We start from the raw sequence: 17,326 nt of genomic DNA, 5'->3' as shown, positions 1-17,326 counted from the left end.
TGTGTGTGTATGTAGGTATGTGTGTGTGTGTGTGTGTATATATATATATATATATATATACATACATACACACACACACACACACATACACACACAGTACATCACATCCCAGCCGTTGCGCAGCAGGGGAGGTCAGGGCACCTCCTGAAATCCTTCAAACATTAAACATCAGGTGTTTTAAACGCTGCGCACTCGCAACTGGATATTGTGCGGAGGACTGACTGTATTTATAATTCCCAAGCTTTAGAGGGGGTAATATAACGCCACGGCAGCAGTAAATTATCCTAATATACATATTAGGATTTGCTTTTCAGTGCTTGAAGTGGCGATGAATAGGTCTATACAAATGTAAATTATAGTGCTGGGTTCTCAGTAACCGCTAAGTATTTCGTGTGTTTCAGCTTATAGTGCTTTTTGAGTATCCGCACTTCTCTATTTTGCGATATTACACGACCAGACGGGCTATCCAGGCAGAAACAGTATGTTTTACGACCCTCTCTGGTTAGGATTTCATAACCCTCTTAACAAAGTGACACGGTCTTAGGTAGTAACTCCTTGTCCGGGATCGGTGCAGAACTGCGCGGCGACAGCGCGCCCCCCCGCAAAACGTGTACCGACATACAACAGCAGCACACCAAGGGAGTGGAGGGCTACCTCGTATTTATCTATAATGTATTAAACCTGTATCCGTGTCTTCTCAGTGTTACACGGTCTTTTTAAGTCTATAAGGCGTCGTAAGAAGTCGAGTAACAAGTTCTGCATGCATCAGCAGAAATCGATTTTTTTGTGTGCATTTCTAACATTCAGAGGACAAGTAAAAGAATACACAGCTGTAAACCACGTTTTATTGAACAGCTTTTAATGAAACGTTTTAAAGCCATTTTATGTGCCTTAATGCAATCCTCTACACGTTCGCGTATAAAGCATTTTATATATAATTGAGACAAACAAAACAAAAAACATGCAAACATATGGCTTTTTATTTAGCAAGAATACTGTTACAATAAATCAGAAACATTTCAACATTTAACATGAGATTCAATTTTTTTTTACAAATCATAACTTGAAACTTCTCCAATGTATTCCACTTCAGCCAAAAAAAAGCTATAGCGCGAAAATTTAACAATGAAATGTTTCTCTGAGAAATCGGTTCCAGTCGTACATTAAACATTAAGAAAGCAGTAATAATGCAAATAACTCTTCCAAATTATTGTAATTTTTGGTTGCTTTCATAGTACAAATTCTAACATTCAAAAAAAAAAGAATACTTAATCGTTTGCGTACCTGACCCGTTGTGGTTCGGGTCACTCTGTCGCTTTCTCTTCCTCCGTGCCGATCTCTTACAGTACCTTGTTTTTTGGGATTAATCGTAACACAGCCCACGTCTGTTTCCGTAATGACAGGAGCCCCCCCCCTCTCATGTGCGTTTTAAATTACGAAACATGTCCACAAGGATCGCAACAGAGATATCGGTCCGTTCACACCTGTTTCAGTGCTTAAGAAAATCCTTAGAAGTGAAATAACACCTTAGTTGTGGTTTAGGAAAAAAGGAACCTTGAAAAATATACAATTCTTTTAATAATTTACAGTTTACAGTTTCCTTTTAGTTGAAACCAAGCCATCCTGTTACATCAGCCACGATGCATTTTCGGACAGCTTGGAAAATGACTTAAACGGTCTGAGATGGATGTATAATACTGCTTGTCTCATATATGAGGGTGTTTTACAGGCCTCATGAAACAAATCTTTGGTCACCTTTAGCCTTCCGAACAACAACATGAACAACACGAAAGGAGGAGATTAGGATGAGAGGAGGAGATGAGGAGAGTCCACACGACAGCAAACAATAACTCACTCAGCACGTGCACAACACGTACAATTTTTTAACCGAGTTTTCAATTTTTGCGTCTTAATCGGCCGCAGCTGAGGCTGTACTGCTGTTTCTGAATAACCCCTTTCACGGGAAAACAGCGGAATAGGAACCAACAAGAACACAGTTGGAGTCATTTCAACAGCTTTAACTTAAAATGCTGGTGGACACACTGGTACCAATGCGGCAGTTTCCCGAGTCGCTGGACTTTGTCTGTGAGACACAGGTAAGGCAAACCGTGTCTCGATCTTTACGTAAGTGCATAGAACTTAAAAGTGAATGTCATTTGAATAATACAACTTTAACAAAAAAAAAAAAAAAACTCACTTCCACCTTCACAGACATCTATATTATTTTCTTAACATTAAAGACCTAATCCGTTTTGAGGTACTTGGAAATCACATTTCTATGTTAACGTTTAAACATAAGTTAATTGTAATAATCATGTTCCGTTACTGAAACAAATTAAGTCCGATTTTTATGAACATGCCTCATTCTGAGCACCGCTACCAATCGCTTTGGTGGGAAGAGATTTCTGTCAAGCTAAGCATTATACTGGTGTCAGAAATTCACCATTTTCCGGTTCTAATTTGAGATTTACGTTTGACTGACAATCTAATCACGCTGAAAACACAATGAAATCGACGGCCTTCACTGTCTAGACAGAAAATGACCGATATAAGTTAAACAGAACCACATGTACCGCAAAAGGTAACGTTTGTACGAAACATTTAATTTATTGCTGATAAAGAAGGACTAGACCTGTGTGTTTTGGGTGAGAAGGAATAACTACCATGATTAAAACTTTTTTTTTTTACATGGATATTTTTACAAAATACTTGCAAATATGAGCATTGTGATTAAAAATGAAAGTCAAATCAAGTAAGTGACCTTTCTGAAAGCTACTCTTTGCCATGAACCATCGTCGGGGTCAAGTTCCTGTGCAAGTTGGGGTTCTGGCTATGTCGGTTCCGACTCCGTACAGACGAGAATGACGTGTCGCATCCAGGAACTTTGCATTTGTGGAGCAGCCTGAGATGCACAGTCTTGTAGTGAGCCCTGAACGTGCCCTTGTTGCTGTACACCTTCTGGCAGAGGTGGCAGGTAATGGGAGAATCACTGGGCCTCTCGGCCAGGCTGGAGTGGTTGTCCACTTTGGACTCCTGGATCATCTCCTCGCAGCCCTCGTCACTGTCCTCTACAGGCAGGCCCTCCTCGCTGCTCCGGTCCGAGTCCCAGGAACGCACACTGCCACCCGAGCGGGAGGCGGATGTGGTACTGAGGTCCAGCACGGCCTCGCCCTCCCCACTGCTCTCTGCGGCTGGATCCATCCCGCAGTCAGTGCTCTTGCTCATGGGGTAGACCAAGCCCATCCGGTTGCTCCCTTTGAAGATCACCGAGGTTTGCCCGATGGGGTCTTTTAGTGGGAAGTCCTGATGAAAGACACCAGCCACATCTCTGAAAGGGGAGGAGGAGGAGCACACTGTGCTTGGCGTTCCATAGTGGTCTTTGGTCAACAGCTTGTGGTGCAGATTCATGTTTGCGCTGTGCCTAAAGGTCATAACAGATAAAAATGAGATGCCTGGTGAAGTCACGCACATTAACGTATTAGTCGTGGAGAACAACCGCTTCCACGCTCGCTGCTTCAAACACTGATGTGTCAAATGCATGCCTCGCTGGCTCTTAAGAGGGACATTTTGCTGCTCTCTCACCTGTCTCTGCTTCTCCTGGAGGGAAAGGCGGCATTACAGCCATCCACGGTGCACATGTGCATCTCCTTCAGGTGCACGTTTCGGTAATGCATTTTGACGCTGTAGGGGTTCTTGAATGTCTTTCTGCAGATCTCACAGTGATGGGGTACGTCCTCCCTGTCCAGCCGGAGGAAGACGTCCCCATACTCCTCCATGTAGACATCTGGGGCCTCCTTGTTGTTGAACAGGTCCCCGTTGACCGCTCCATGGTTGCCCTCAGTGAAGTCAGTGGGCTCAAGGGTACCGTCGTTGTTGTCCTCAGCTCCGGGCATTAGCGGCACACCCATGAGATTCTGGTTCTCCTTGTGCTTAGTGTCACAAGGAGACGTACAGGTGATTATGCTTCCTTCCATGCGGCCCAGACCGTCATCCAGGTCTGTGTTGGACCTGAAGTCTAATGGTCTCTGGGAAGGAGCTAAGTGTGGTTCCCGGTCCGTGGGCTGGATGACCCCCACAGTGCCAGCTTCGGTGCTGCCCCTCACTGCCTTCTTTTGCCCATAGGTCCCTCCGTCGTGGTCCACCTTGTCCAGGCTGCGTGAGCCAATCTCATCATCGGAGCCACTTTCCTCGGCTGGGTCCTCAGCCGCTGTCGTCTCCTTCTCAATTTTGATGGGCATGCTAGACTTGCGGGACTTCTTCTTAGGCACGGGATCTAGGGATGCCTCGGTGGCGACGGGCTTCAAGGGCACCGATGAAGAGATGAGTGGCAGTGAAGGCAGCGTGCTAGGTGTGTTGGCGAGCTCAGCGGGTGTCACCAGACTGCGGTAGAACGGCAGGACGGGCTGCACCGTCTTTAGGTTGGGGAATAGAATGCCACTCTGGCTGATGCTGGGAAATGTGCCTTGTAGCTTGGGCTCCGTGTTATTCACCAGGTAGCTGGACACTTGCCTGCTCTCGGCTCCAACACCATATTCGGTCCTCCGTTCGCCCTCTGATGCCTCATCCGCCGACAGGCTGTTCCTCAGGTCTTTGTCACGGTTGTTGCGGTTCATGGGCATGTGCAACCGCGGGTTGGGGTTGGCGCTGTGTCGGTTGCGGCTGCGCAGCGAGCTGAACACCATGTTGCAGCCCTCAATAGTACACTTGTGCTTGATCTTGAGGTGTACAGCATTGTAGTGTATCTTCAGGGTCCCCTTGTCGTAAAATGTCTTCTCGCAGGCACTGCAGAACACGCGGCCCTTCTTCAGCCCACCTGCACTCTTCTCCAAAGACCTCATCTTACTCTCAGGAGACATCTGAGTGATGTCAGAGGTCATGGAAGGCGTGCAAGGTGTGGAGGGTGCATCTGAGTAGTTGTCACCGGTGGAGAAGTCTTCGGGCTCGACCTTGGTGGGTGCAGTATCTGAGCCATGGTCTGTCCTCTCAGTGTCCGATGAGAAAGGGGTTGAGCCGGATCCCAGGAGGCCACTCTCGATGGTGGGGATGGGTTCCTCAGGATGACAGCGCTGCTCTCGCCTTTGGTCCTGCTCCACCAGGAAAGAACTTGGGGAAGCACCCAGGAGGGGTGCAGGAACAGGGCTCAGGAATTGGAAGGGCAACATGAAGGCCATATTGTTGATGAAGTTTTCAAAGTGGTGCACGCTGCCCGAGCCAGGCTTCTCCACCTTGGCGGGGAGGCTGGGGCCATGCTGGGTGGTGTTCTCGATAAAAGCCCGGATGTCCGAGTTCGTCCTGCTGCTCGGCACAGCAACAACCTGACCCTCCTTGTCCTGGATGGCCATCAGCTCCACAATGGACTTTGTCTCTCCAAAACGCAGGAACTGCTGCAGAGTGGCAATCTCCTCCTCGAAGGTCATGATAACCCAGCGGTCCAGCACCTTTCCAGTAACATCCTGGAGAACGAGAAGATATTCCTGTTAATGTCTATCATTGCTGAACCTTCCAGAATGCAAGTGCTACCAAGTTGCCCCATAAAATGTAATTGTACGTCACAAACTTACACAAATACAGAAAAGGGAAGATACTAATAAATTAAGCATGCTTATTTTCATTTTTGTCCAATTAGATGCAAGGGGGCAGGATTAACATCTCAGGAGGATGAATTCGTCATTGATCCAGCGACTGTAGTCATCAAGCTAGCTGTAATTACATGCGAACACTACCGGCCTTTGATAGTTGAGCTCCAGCTACAAGCTGTAACCAGGATAAATAATTTATCATACGGCATTCATTTGATGGCTCTGTGGAGGTTTTTTTTCCACATTTGCTAACAAGAATTAAATGCAACAAGCGGAATTTGTGATGTTAAAAGTCAACATGACGGAGACAGCTGGGGGTATAACCTCGTACGAGCCTTTACGCAGTGATATTTGTCAAATGCAAATGTTTTTTTGGGGGGGAGGAGTGAAACAGTCATCCTATGTGTGGCATGGACTCATTAGTTACTCATCAGGCAACTCATTATGCTTCCCGCAAAGCAGCCAAAGCGGACCTAGACTTACTAATCACCGTGGTGGTTTGTTGTTTGATCCCAGCGGCTGTGAGAGTTGAGTGTCTCACCTGCAGCACATATCCCCTGATATAGTCCTGTAGTGTCCAGTCCAACGCGTTGAGGATCTGGACAACTTCATCCTGTTTGAGGACGCTGAAGAGGCGGTCCAGCAGGATCTTCAGCCTGACGGGGACGGCCTGCGTGCCGTAGAGCATCAGGCTGCTGATGTCGAACACCACGTTGGAGTGGACGATCTCCACCTGGCTGCTTTGGTACGTGTGGCTCACCTTCAGCTTGCTCAGTGCTGGAAATGAGATGGGGGAGGGATTCCTAAAGATGGACACACAAAGAAACGGAGGCAGCGGGGCGAGGCGAGGCGTGCGTGCCCCCGGCGAGGCGAGGCGTGTCCAACTTACCGTGTGCCACCCACCCATGCCTGCAGTGCTCACACTGTCTCCGCTTCAGTTTTCCAGGCTTAAAACTCTCACAGTTGCAGTTCACCAAAGTGCAGCGAATAGCCTGTGAGGAAATAAAATGAGGAAAATCGGGGCTTGAGAATGAATGAATCCTCCTCTTAAATCTGGCAACCGTTTTGAATAGTGCCGGGGTCCCGCATGCAGTCACCTGGACTGAGTTTAAAATGGTGGAGGTCTGTAAGCAGCAAAGGGAGCATTATGGCATCGAGCAGAGTTACAGATAGAGCTGAAACATCCCTGCTGTTTTGTTTTTGTTTTGAAATCGCCCGCAATGACGCGACAAAGAAAACCGGACTAAGAGGGATACAGATTGTTGGCAGCGCTGTATCGAGCGGGACAGCTGAGCAATTTTGCCATTTCCCTGCAACCCCATTCCTTCCTCATGATATGAAAAAAATGGGGGGCTGGGGGGGGTTCCAGCAGAGAAGAACGAGTTCAATACAAGAGCTTTTCATCAGAGCCCTGAACTTATGTACTGCTTTATCAAAGGAAAAATATATATTATTAAATTCAACTGTGCATTGTGAAGATTTGGGATTCAATCAGCCACTGACAACTGATCTGGCTTTTCAAAAAAAAATTAAAAATGGGGGGGGGGGTTTGTGAATAAATGCAGAGCTTTCCTCTCTGTTTCACTCTGCGACATCAAAATAGTCCCGGGGAACTCGTGGATCCGTGCGGCGATTCCGGACAAATCCGGGCCGAGCTGGTGACATACTGGGCGCCTTTGGGGAGTCGCTGCTTCCAAAAGCCCCCTGGCTCACAGTCGATGGAGCTCAGGGACCCAGAGGGGAACACTTTCCACTGCCAGTAAGAGGAGGACGCCATGCTCCCACAGAAAGAGCGTTCACCACGCCCCCGCCCCGCCCCGCCTTCCCCATCAGTCACACCTGCTCAGCACCTGGGCTCTTACGCAACACTCCGCAGACAAAACCATGGCCCCCGGGCAGGTTTGTTGGGTTCCTGCCACAATGAGTCTCATGTACGAATGCAGAGGACTCCCGCAAGTCGACACGCCTGCACAGGGGACGCCCGCCAGGGAGGGCTTGTTCCTACCACCACACAATCTCCACCGCCCCTGTCACCTGGACAGACGGTGACCTCTCCATGCTACTCCGGGACCTGGCAAGCTCGTGCTCTCGGGGAGTGGGAGAGGCTGATACTAAGATAAAACATTCTGCCATGGAAGAGGGAAAGGACAGAATTTCATTTGGCTGTAGGCTCTAGTGACGAACGGATGGGCCCAAACTTGTCACGGTTTATGATGGCACCATCGTTTGCTGGAAGGCCCGCATGATCCCATACACACACAGACGCACGTCTTTCAGGCCTGAACCATAACTGCACACGAAAGCCTCCAGTCTGTTATTATTTTACGCAAATAAAAGACAGATGGAGCAGCCGCTAAGTTTACTCTGCGCAGATTTAAATACTCCATTATAATAGGGCTCAAAGTGAACAAACGGACTTTTGACAACATTAATCCACCGTACATCATTGACTCCACGTTTCTGATTAACATTAACTTGTATACAAATGTGCACTTTTACTATAGTTAGCATGACATATTTCCTCAATCAAAAATGGCGAATTGCTGTTCACCACTTGTCTGTAGAGTGGCTACAACACGATACATGATTAAAATTATAAAAGACACTTTGAAATACAAGTACAGAGAAGTAACATTTTTAAAATGACAAAGACAGATGATGAAACGGGATGTTGGTAAACAAAGCAGGAACTTGTAGAGGAGTAAGGCAGCGTGACCTGGCTTGCATGTGATCCTATCCTAGGCAGGCAGGAACGGTGTAGAAGTCCTACACAGTGCAGAAAGCCCAGATGCTATGCAGTGTACAGTGAAGTGGACAGTGTACAGTGAAGTGGACGCTCATACTTTCATAATCCTGCTCTGGTTTAATTGCCGGAAATACCTGACAACACGAGGCCCCTGATTTCATTTAGCAGGATGAAGTGACGTGCAAAACCGTGAGTCTTAAGGCAGCTAAATCCCATCATCACTGGGCCCAAAAACAAGCACGGTCCAATTAATGTAATCTCATTAGGAAGAGGCACACGCGCACAGGCGGACACAGGCGGGCACAGGCGGGCATGCGGCAGCTCTGCTGTTCTTTTTAATATACATCTCAATCAGTTCACATGGAAACGGAGGCAGGGTTCACCGTTGCCGACTGTCTGCTGACATTCTTCTTAATTAGCCACTCCTTTTATGAACCAGAACAAAAACTTTTTTTTTTTCGCCTTTTGATCCCATGAAGTCATCTTGCTGAGCTGTTTTGAGGAAATCGCTCTAATTTTGGCCACAAAGCACAACCTCACCTTCCCCAGATTCAACAACAAAGGGGTTCAACTGAAATAGTACATTTAAGTACCGCTGAGAAGACTCAGAAAAATCACCCTGGCTGGAGGAGAGTGGAATGGTGTTTTTCTTTCATAAATCAGTCTTTTTGTCCTCTGCCCTGCCAGAACACCCAGAAATTAGGCGAAGCCCCCTCCTGCACACACACTCATGCAAACTTGGCGAGTAAAGGTCATGTGAGACTTTCGTATCGCTTGGGAACGGCCCAACCACCGTATGGAGAGAGCCTGGCCGTGCAGCCGGCCCGGAGAGTCACACTGCGGCTTCCCCAAGTGCTGAAAGGAACATAACTGCAAAGGCATGAAAAAGCAGCCTCCAGTTTTTGTCGGGAAGAAGAAATAGTCATTTATTTATTTTTTACCAGTTTTAGAGACAATATTTAGGAGCATCTCTTTATTTTTCCTTACTCATTCCCTGCAACGCTTCGTACTGGAAAAATAAAAACAAGAAATGAAAGAGAAACCCCGGCTGTTCCCCCCCGGTTAATTCTGTCACTCAGCTCCTGGGTATTGTATTCTGCGGCCTGAGAAATGTAAAGCAGATGTGTGTGTGTGTTTGGGGGGGGGGGGGTTTCTGTCCAGATGGATCTGCTTCCCTCACCCGAACCCCCCCCACATAACCTCTAACATCTCACACCTTAAAAAAAAACCATGTCGTTTTCTTGCTGGTTTCTCACCCTCTTTGATCAGCATCAACCTTCACAGAGACTCTGGCCCCGAGATCCGTTGGGTCTTATTAACCCGGGAACACGGTACTGGCTGGGACCGGTGGCCCAGATGTCCGAGGGATACAGTAAAGGGGAATTTGTCATCTTACATTTATCCCTCCGTCCTGGAAAGGCACGTTTCCGAAGCCGACGGCTGTATAAGCGGCGATACGTTGTACATGACGCGGGAATAGAAGCGTCTGGAAAAGCAGACACCGCGTGCTGACTCGACAGAAACTCCTGGGATGAAATGTGTTTTACAGCGGTTTACCATTGTGTAAAACAATACGAAATAAATACAAATCAAATCACGAGGGGCAAAAAAAAAAAGTGATCACATACTCAGCATTGACCCCGCATTACAGGAGCTGAGAATATGGCATTTTAAAGATCATGTGGGAATCTCTGCATCTGTAAAGACGGGAGAGAGAGAGAGAGTGAGGCCTGTAGCCAGCGGGGCGGGGCGTTCCGACAGCGGCGTGACCCCAATGGCCGGACAAACACGCCGACTTCATGTCTGTCGCTGCCATCCGTCCCAATTAAATGTATCTTTGGCTACATTTGGGGGACTGTGTAACACGGTCTGAGTCAGTCAGCCAAGGATGTGGGGGAGACAGGAGCATTACATGAGCCAGTGAGGGGGGGGGGTGGTGGGGGGGGGGGGACACGGAGGGGTTTCTGAGGAAACTCATCCACCAGATGCATTCCTCAAACAGCACAGACGCAGGACACCCAGACAGGGATGCCAGTCGAGTCCCAGCTTGAGGGGATCCCTACTTCTCCATGCCCTGTCACCCCGAGCAGGAAACAGCAACAGGATAAATTACTATTTATGCAAAATAAACTGCGATGCACCCCAGAATATTCCGTCATCTGATTTCCTGGAAAAAAAAAAAGCCTTTGGTGTTTACTGCCAAGTGTGTCAAACAGTGATTTTGGAATTCTCTCTTGTGTTACCTAGCAGTCAAAGCTACAACAAGATTGGGACAAACAAAGAAAAAAAACCCATTGACTAACCATTCAGGTCTCACACTCAGATCCTGCCAGACATGCAGTGTTTAATGCAGAGAGGCAGCAGTAAGTCACTGCGCTAATCTGCATGACGCATCACTGTTCAGGACAGCTGCTGGCTGACGGGGGACGGTGGGAGAACTTTTTAGGATAATTCACCATAAAATTAATCAGTTACAAGGAGCTCAGCCTGACACATGGAGCCACACCTTGCGGAAGCCCCATGGAAGCCTGTGAAAACCCTCTGGAGCCGGGACATCCACAGCCAACTTAAAGGGCCATTTAAAGAGCAGGACAGCTCCCTACACAGCTGTACATACAACCTGGAGAGTTCAATGGCATCTCAAGACAAACAACAAGACTCGTGATGCCATCCAACAGAAGGGGCTCTCCAAAGAAAATGTGACACTTTCTCCCCTGGTAAAGGAATCGACCCCCCAAGCCATATCCTGTGGGCCGAGGGCCATCGACAGGATCCGGCGCCAATTCGACCTCGCAGAACCCCAGAGAAGCTTTCCCGGGCTGGACCCCGTCCTGTCTGAAGCCGGCGTCATTGAAAGCTTGTCCCCAGGTTAAAATTTCAGATTCTCAGGACCATGGACTTGGGGGGTCAACGCAGCATAAAAAAGCACTGCCTCTCAGGGGACATCTGGACCCCAACACACATATTATTCCAATTAAAGGACAGACTCCACTAATACGGGGCACGGATACTTACTCAGTGTGAAGGGGGGGGGGGGGTACAATCACACACAAAGAAATCAACACCTCCTGTCGGTATAATTTATGGATTACATATTACGCGTTTCCTGGCGCAAAACATTTCCTCAAGCTTATCAATGTGTGCGACACACACAGGAGCAACAGACACATTAATAAATCATGTGGTTATTCCACAGAGGACGCACACATGCCTCACAGTAATAACCCTAATTGGTAACGAATGTGAACACGAGCACGGTGCGGCGTGGTGAAAACCGCCAGGCCATAAAACGTGTGTGAAAACGGTGAAGTTTCAAAAGGTATTTGTTTCCTCATCGCGAACAACGGCGACGGCCATCGCGCGTTTAAATCCACTGTCGTCTCGGCGCAGAGTCCGCAGGCATCGGCTCAAAACAAGGCAGTGATTGACTGTGTTACAATATGATCTGCATTTGTCCATCGCGGACAAATACTGCCATAAAATCGCACCCCCCCTCCCCCAAGCCACCCCTAAGCATGCAGGAGGAACATGAGTAACAGTGTGTTTTCCCAGCCTGTTGGTCTTTTTTTTTTTTTTGTTTGGGGGGGGGGACAAAAATCCAGACACCTAAAATTTGAACAGAGGGCAGGACTACTTCAACCACATCCATTGAGAGAACCTATAACTTTTAAACTTTGCAATTCTTTTTCTTCTCAAATTGTTTTTAATTATTTTCCTCTTTTAAGGCAGTAATATTTGATCCCGTAACGCTTCCTGGTTTTAAGATGACCCAAAAAATGCTTCTGATGACCGACAAACAAACCAGAAAACCAAACGCAGGCCATGTTGCCATCGGCGGACCAACTCTGTGGGTTTGGCTTCCAGTATCAGTAGGGAGAGTTGGCCTCAGATGCATGGTGTGCAATCAGGGCCTTTGACAGGGAGGAGGCGTGCCTTCTGATGCCTATTAATCACGCAGAAGACGAGCATCCTGTGTCTATGCATCACCACAGCACACAGGGCCAGCTGGGAAGCCTCAGAGTGGAGCAGCTTGAAGATGAGAGCAACATGTCAGTGTCTCGGCCCGAGAGAGAGACAGAGAGAGAGAGCTCAAAGCTACATGGCGATTAACATCACGTCTCCTGCTTTGGCTGACGGATTCTCACAGGCTCATCCGGGGCAGCCGGAAGGGGCCTGCGATAGAGGTGGGTAATTCAGGTTCAGAGACTAAAAGTCCAGACCAGGATTTTGTGTCAACCAACCAGTTGAGTACTCTGTGACTGTGACTCTTTATACTCAACTGGTTGGTTGACACAAAATCTTGGTCTGGACTTTCACTCTCTGGACCTGAATTACCTACCTCTGGCCCTCAGGCCCCAGTGCTGCCGTGCTGTCACTGAGATAATGAGGCTGCCCCTGGAGGTGGGAATCGGCTACGGTGGGGTGGGGGGTGTGAAACGATGGCTCCGATGACTGACCTGCATGAGCCAGGGGGTTGGATAACCAGGCTCTGCCACAAGACAAGGTACCCCCTCCCACCGCCCAATCGACCCCCCCAAAGCAAACAAAAAAAAATAACCTAACACATCCTGCAGGACGGACGCCGTAAATTACCAGCCTGAAAACATCCCATGCCGAACAGTTTAAGGACCTCCAGAGGAAAGTCATTTCGTCTGTCAGACCCCCCCCCCCCTTCCCCCACTCCCTTCGAAGCCAGAGCGCCCAGCAGGCAAGCACTGGCGCTACATTTACTGGCTTAAACTATTTATTTTCCAGGAAATATTTTTAATATTTAATACTAATACATCTACTCCAACAGCACTGGGCACACATTGGAAGAAATTTAAGCTTTTAAAATGTTCTGGTATCATTTTTAATTGTTTTCAGCCAACTAAGCTTATGTGAAAATGTCAAAGAAAACTACTTTAATTCTGTTTAAGTACACCTCGACTCCATTAGACATCTACTAAAATGCACATTGTTAATGGGAAGCGACAGTATTACAGAGTAATATTACAGAGTAAGGAAACATTTGGAGGAACTTCCTCCCAAAAGCATTTCAGCTGGATGGATCATTAAAGGCTTCCCTGATTTAGCGCCCCCCCCCGTGCCACCTGCCCATCCCCGTAGCCGTGGTTCGGTCACCGCGGCCCGACGTGACGCCAGCGCAGGATCGCAGCCGCACAGCTAATTGTTGCATTAAGGCCGGGACAAAACATTACCGCGGTCTTAAGTTACGTTCCGGGAGATGCTGGTCCGTATCCAGGCGAGAGGATCAAAAATGCAGCAGCCCGCGGCCGGCCGACGCAGAACCCCACACCGCCGCGCTGGGAGGCTCCACACCACATCACATCAGCCAGGATCGCTAGACCCCAGAAAGGAGTTCAATCTCTGCAAAATTAGCATGGCGCTAACGCCGGCCTCCCCAAAAAGTAGCGGGCTAGAATCATCAAAGAGGAATGTTTCTATCATGCAGAGTTTTTCCCCCGTCTTTTGCTCCCCTACCCCCATCTGCCTAAAAAGTTTTTTTTTGTCTCATTTTTGTTGGAGTTGCCAGTCATGCAGCCTCTCGCAGCGTGTTGGGGCAGCAGCAGTCGGGAGCGCGCCGGCACACGGGAGGATCCAACGTAGGACGGTGGGGGGGGGGCATACCTGCCGGCCCGTGGAGAAGAGATTCAAGGTTCTGAACTGTTCCCAAGTTTCAGGCGCGTGACATAACCGGAAGAAAGGAAAAAGCGAAATCCCACAAAATCCACCCCAAAGCTGCCCCCCCCCGAAACGGGCTAGGGGCAGACAGCAGAAAGGCACACATTCTATACCGACGCATTAGAGGCTTGTTTGGGACTAAGTTAAGAAAAAAAAGGACAGCGCAAGAGAGAGAGAGAGGGATGAAAAAGTCTCATGCAAACAGCATGTCTTCCTTACCTCAGACATTCTCATCTCATTAAAGGGAAGTTGCCAGGGTAACCACAGAGTTTGCCATTCCCTACCAGTCCTCCAAAGAAATGCTTCCACCTCTCCTGTCCGTACAAGTATTATGGCAGCAGAGCCATCACACGGCAGCTCTAGCTGCCTGTCACACGCGCACACACGCACGCTCTCTCTCACGCACACACACACACATACACACACACACACACACACACACCTCTACGGGCTCACACTTCCATATACGAGTGCACAGACACAGGCACACACTCCCTCTCTCTCTCTCTCTCTCTCTCCCCCCCCCCCCACTCATGCACCTTCCTCCCCCCCCTTTGTTGCTGTAGTCTGGATCTAAGCTACTCAAGATGTGTTGCGAGTTGAACTGGGCACAGGGGAGCAGAAGGAGATCCTCCCATTCGCCGTTCCCTGCAGAGCACCTTCTCACTTCAGGAGCCGCCTCTTCCCTGCGAGCCACGCTGCGGTGTGTTTGAGCACGCCCCTCCCCCGGCCCCCCCGGCCCCCCGAGTCACAGGGCAGTCCCCTCACAGCTGGCTGGAAGAGGGCATGACACTCATCTTTCACAGAGATTTGATCAAAAGGAATGAGTGAGGCTTGAGGCACTGCTAATGCAGTCTGGGGAGATTCGAGCTCTCCTGTGCTCAGCGCGGCGGCTCTCCACCGGTCTGAGTAATGCATTCAATCAATGCAGCCCTGCTCCGAGCCCGGCCGCCTGCCTCTGTGTGTGTGTGTGTGCGTGCCGGGGAGAGTGTGTGTGTCTGCCAACACCAGCGTGTGTCCCTGTCCCTGTATGTGCGTACAAGGTGGTGTGTGTGTGTGTGCTCGTCAGCGACCCCTGTGTGTGATATAGCGTGTGCATTCACTCAAGTTTGTGTCCCTGTGCGTTGATGTGTTGAGCAGTGTGTGTGTAAGAATATCCGTACCTTTGTAGCACTGTGTGTGTGTATATATCAGTGTAAATATGTGTGTGTAAATATCTGTGTGTGTGTATATATATAATCAGTGTGTGTGTGTGTGTCAGTGTAAATATGTGTGTGTAAATATCTGTGTACGTGTGTATATATATATATATATATATATGTATATATATATATGTGTGTGTGTGTGTGTGTGTGTGTGTGTGCTTGTGCGTACACCTTTTCCAAAGCCCCGTTCACTCCACAGCCCCAACAAGTTGTACCTTGTGCTGAGAGGAATGTGTCAGAGTGTCTGTGCTGAGCAGATTTTTTTTCCACAAACAAGGACAGCCAATCTTCTGACGCTCAGTGGTTACTGCCAGCTTTTGAGAAAAAAAACCTTTTCATAAAAAAAAAAAAAAGTTTGCAATATAGTTTGATCTATAGAAAAACACACATAAGCTACTGTATACAGACTCATGACAGACACAGACCTGCATTAACAAAGGATTTCTCTTTGTTTGCTGTTGAGATTGGAGCCATAGGAACTCTGGAATGGAACTCAAATCTGAATTTTTAATGCTAAAGTTAGAGCTATATGTCAAAACAGTGAAGGCAAGAGGTCTTATGTATATATTAACCATCAGAGTGTCTGAGGTGACACCAGGGCAGAGGGATCCGTACGGACTAAAGGTGCTATAGACGGCTAACGGGACACGCAAGGCTTGTCACTGCCGGATGACTTGATAAAATAAACACTACGAAGCACGTCTGGGCAAAAAGGATGCATAGCAGTAGGCAGGCTCACCTTCCCCTTCGCGCGTTCAATAATAAAAACAAAAAAACGGCAAAGTTAGCCTGGCTTTTACAGCGTTTAACTGAGAGGTTAGGTAATTGGTGCCTGGACCACATGTCTCAGTTATCGTAAAGAGCAGAGTGTGGGGAGCCACGGAGCCAGAATGCAGCCCCCCCCCTCCCCAGATAAGCGGTCTGAGATTTCACAAGCTCCTCCAGCACGGTGTAGGATGCGCTGCTCGGCGTCTCCGGAAGCGCGGCTCGCCGTGTCCCGCATGTGAGGCCAGACTGAGCACTCGAGCTGTGATGTAACCCCCCAGGCGTGGCGGCTAATCCACAAATTACCATGCGAGTTTTAACAGGTACGTCTTTTTGTCTCACTCCGCGATTTCGGTAATTAGGGGAGGGGAAAAAAAACTCGCCATAAGGTGTTTTTGGAATCCACTGGTGAAAGAATCCGAACCAGGGGCACGCTGTCACGCCATGAATATTTCATGATATTTAAGGGGGGAAAAAAATGCAGGGGTCCTACTAAGAGACCATGCATAACAAATTACGTGCTTATAAAATTATTCAAAAAAATTCAGCCTTTTGATATTCCATTAAAAAACAGCAAATACTTCCAGTATATAATAGCTTTCATTTTTGAAAGCCTTTTATGAAATTACATTTGGAGATCATCCAATCAGCTATGAAACCCCCCCCCCCCAAAAAAAGAAGAGGACCTGATGTCTGATGCTAACACCAAATTACATCAAAATGTCTTTTAAAAACATTCCAAAAGAAAGGCATGTATATGAAGAAATTAAAAGATGTTGTGAAACCATTTTTTTCCTACGCTGTTGCACAATGCCACTGGCTCCTCCTCCCCCCAAGCCCCGCCCCCAAGCCACACCCCCCAGCTTCCTAGCCACACTTGTAACTTAAGCTGAGCAGTGCACAGGATGAGACGGGTGCATCGGTGCCTGGGACCCAAATGCTCGTCACTCGCCGCTGGGGAACAGAGGGAGGCATCCAGAAAATGCAAATAAATACACCCCAGCTTCTTAAAAAAAAAGAAAAGAAAAGAAAAAACACACATTAAGCACACCCAGAAACCCACCCCCCCGTAACCAGCCGACTCCCAAAAGCTGTCGGGGGACTTCGGCTTTGAAAGGGCGCATGACGAAAGTGGCACGTGTGCAGAGTGACCGTCATGATTGTGGAGAAGCTAGAGCAAGGCGTCCTCACTCCCCTTTATCCCGCTCTGTCAGGCGCCACAACCTACAAATCTTACTGATTACATTTCATATATCAGTACAGGCCTAACGATAAAGAAAAATTAACACAGGAGAAAGCACATCCTCTGTAATACCGCAGCGAGGAGGGCATTTAAAGCAGCATTT

At 48.2% G+C, this 17,326-nt stretch overlaps 1 protein-coding gene across 3 annotated transcripts in view; it reads right to left on the bottom strand.

Moving 5' to 3' along the window:
- Window positions 1–831: 831 nt before the first annotated feature.
- The window catches only part of bnc1 (basonuclin zinc finger protein 1), a 31,108-nt gene continuing 14,613 nt past the window's right edge, over window positions 832–17,326 (bottom strand). The window contains exons 1-5 of one of the 3 annotated variants that reach the window (XM_023813847.2): window positions 14,230–14,522; window positions 6,469–6,571; window positions 6,121–6,356; window positions 3,583–5,453; window positions 832–3,421 (exon numbers count right to left, since the gene is read on the bottom strand). In XM_023813847.2, the coding sequence (XP_023669615.1) occupies window positions 2,773–3,421; window positions 3,583–5,453; window positions 6,121–6,356; window positions 6,469–6,571; window positions 14,230–14,244 (2,874 nt within the window). In that variant the 5' untranslated portion in view covers window positions 14,245–14,522 and the 3' untranslated portion in view covers window positions 832–2,772. Of the gene's footprint in view, window positions 3,422–3,582; window positions 5,454–6,120; window positions 6,357–6,468; window positions 6,572–13,526; window positions 14,164–14,229; window positions 14,523–17,326 lie in introns of those variants that run through there. The other 2 variants (XM_072717923.1, XM_023813848.2) reach the window with 2 other exon arrangements.

The sequence above is a fragment of the Paramormyrops kingsleyae genome, chromosome 11 (assembly GCF_048594095.1).
Source record: "Paramormyrops kingsleyae isolate MSU_618 chromosome 11, PKINGS_0.4, whole genome shotgun sequence".
Classification (NCBI taxonomy): Eukaryota; Metazoa; Chordata; class Actinopteri; order Osteoglossiformes; family Mormyridae; genus Paramormyrops; species Paramormyrops kingsleyae.
This window is presented reverse-complemented; position numbering and strand designations above follow the sequence as displayed.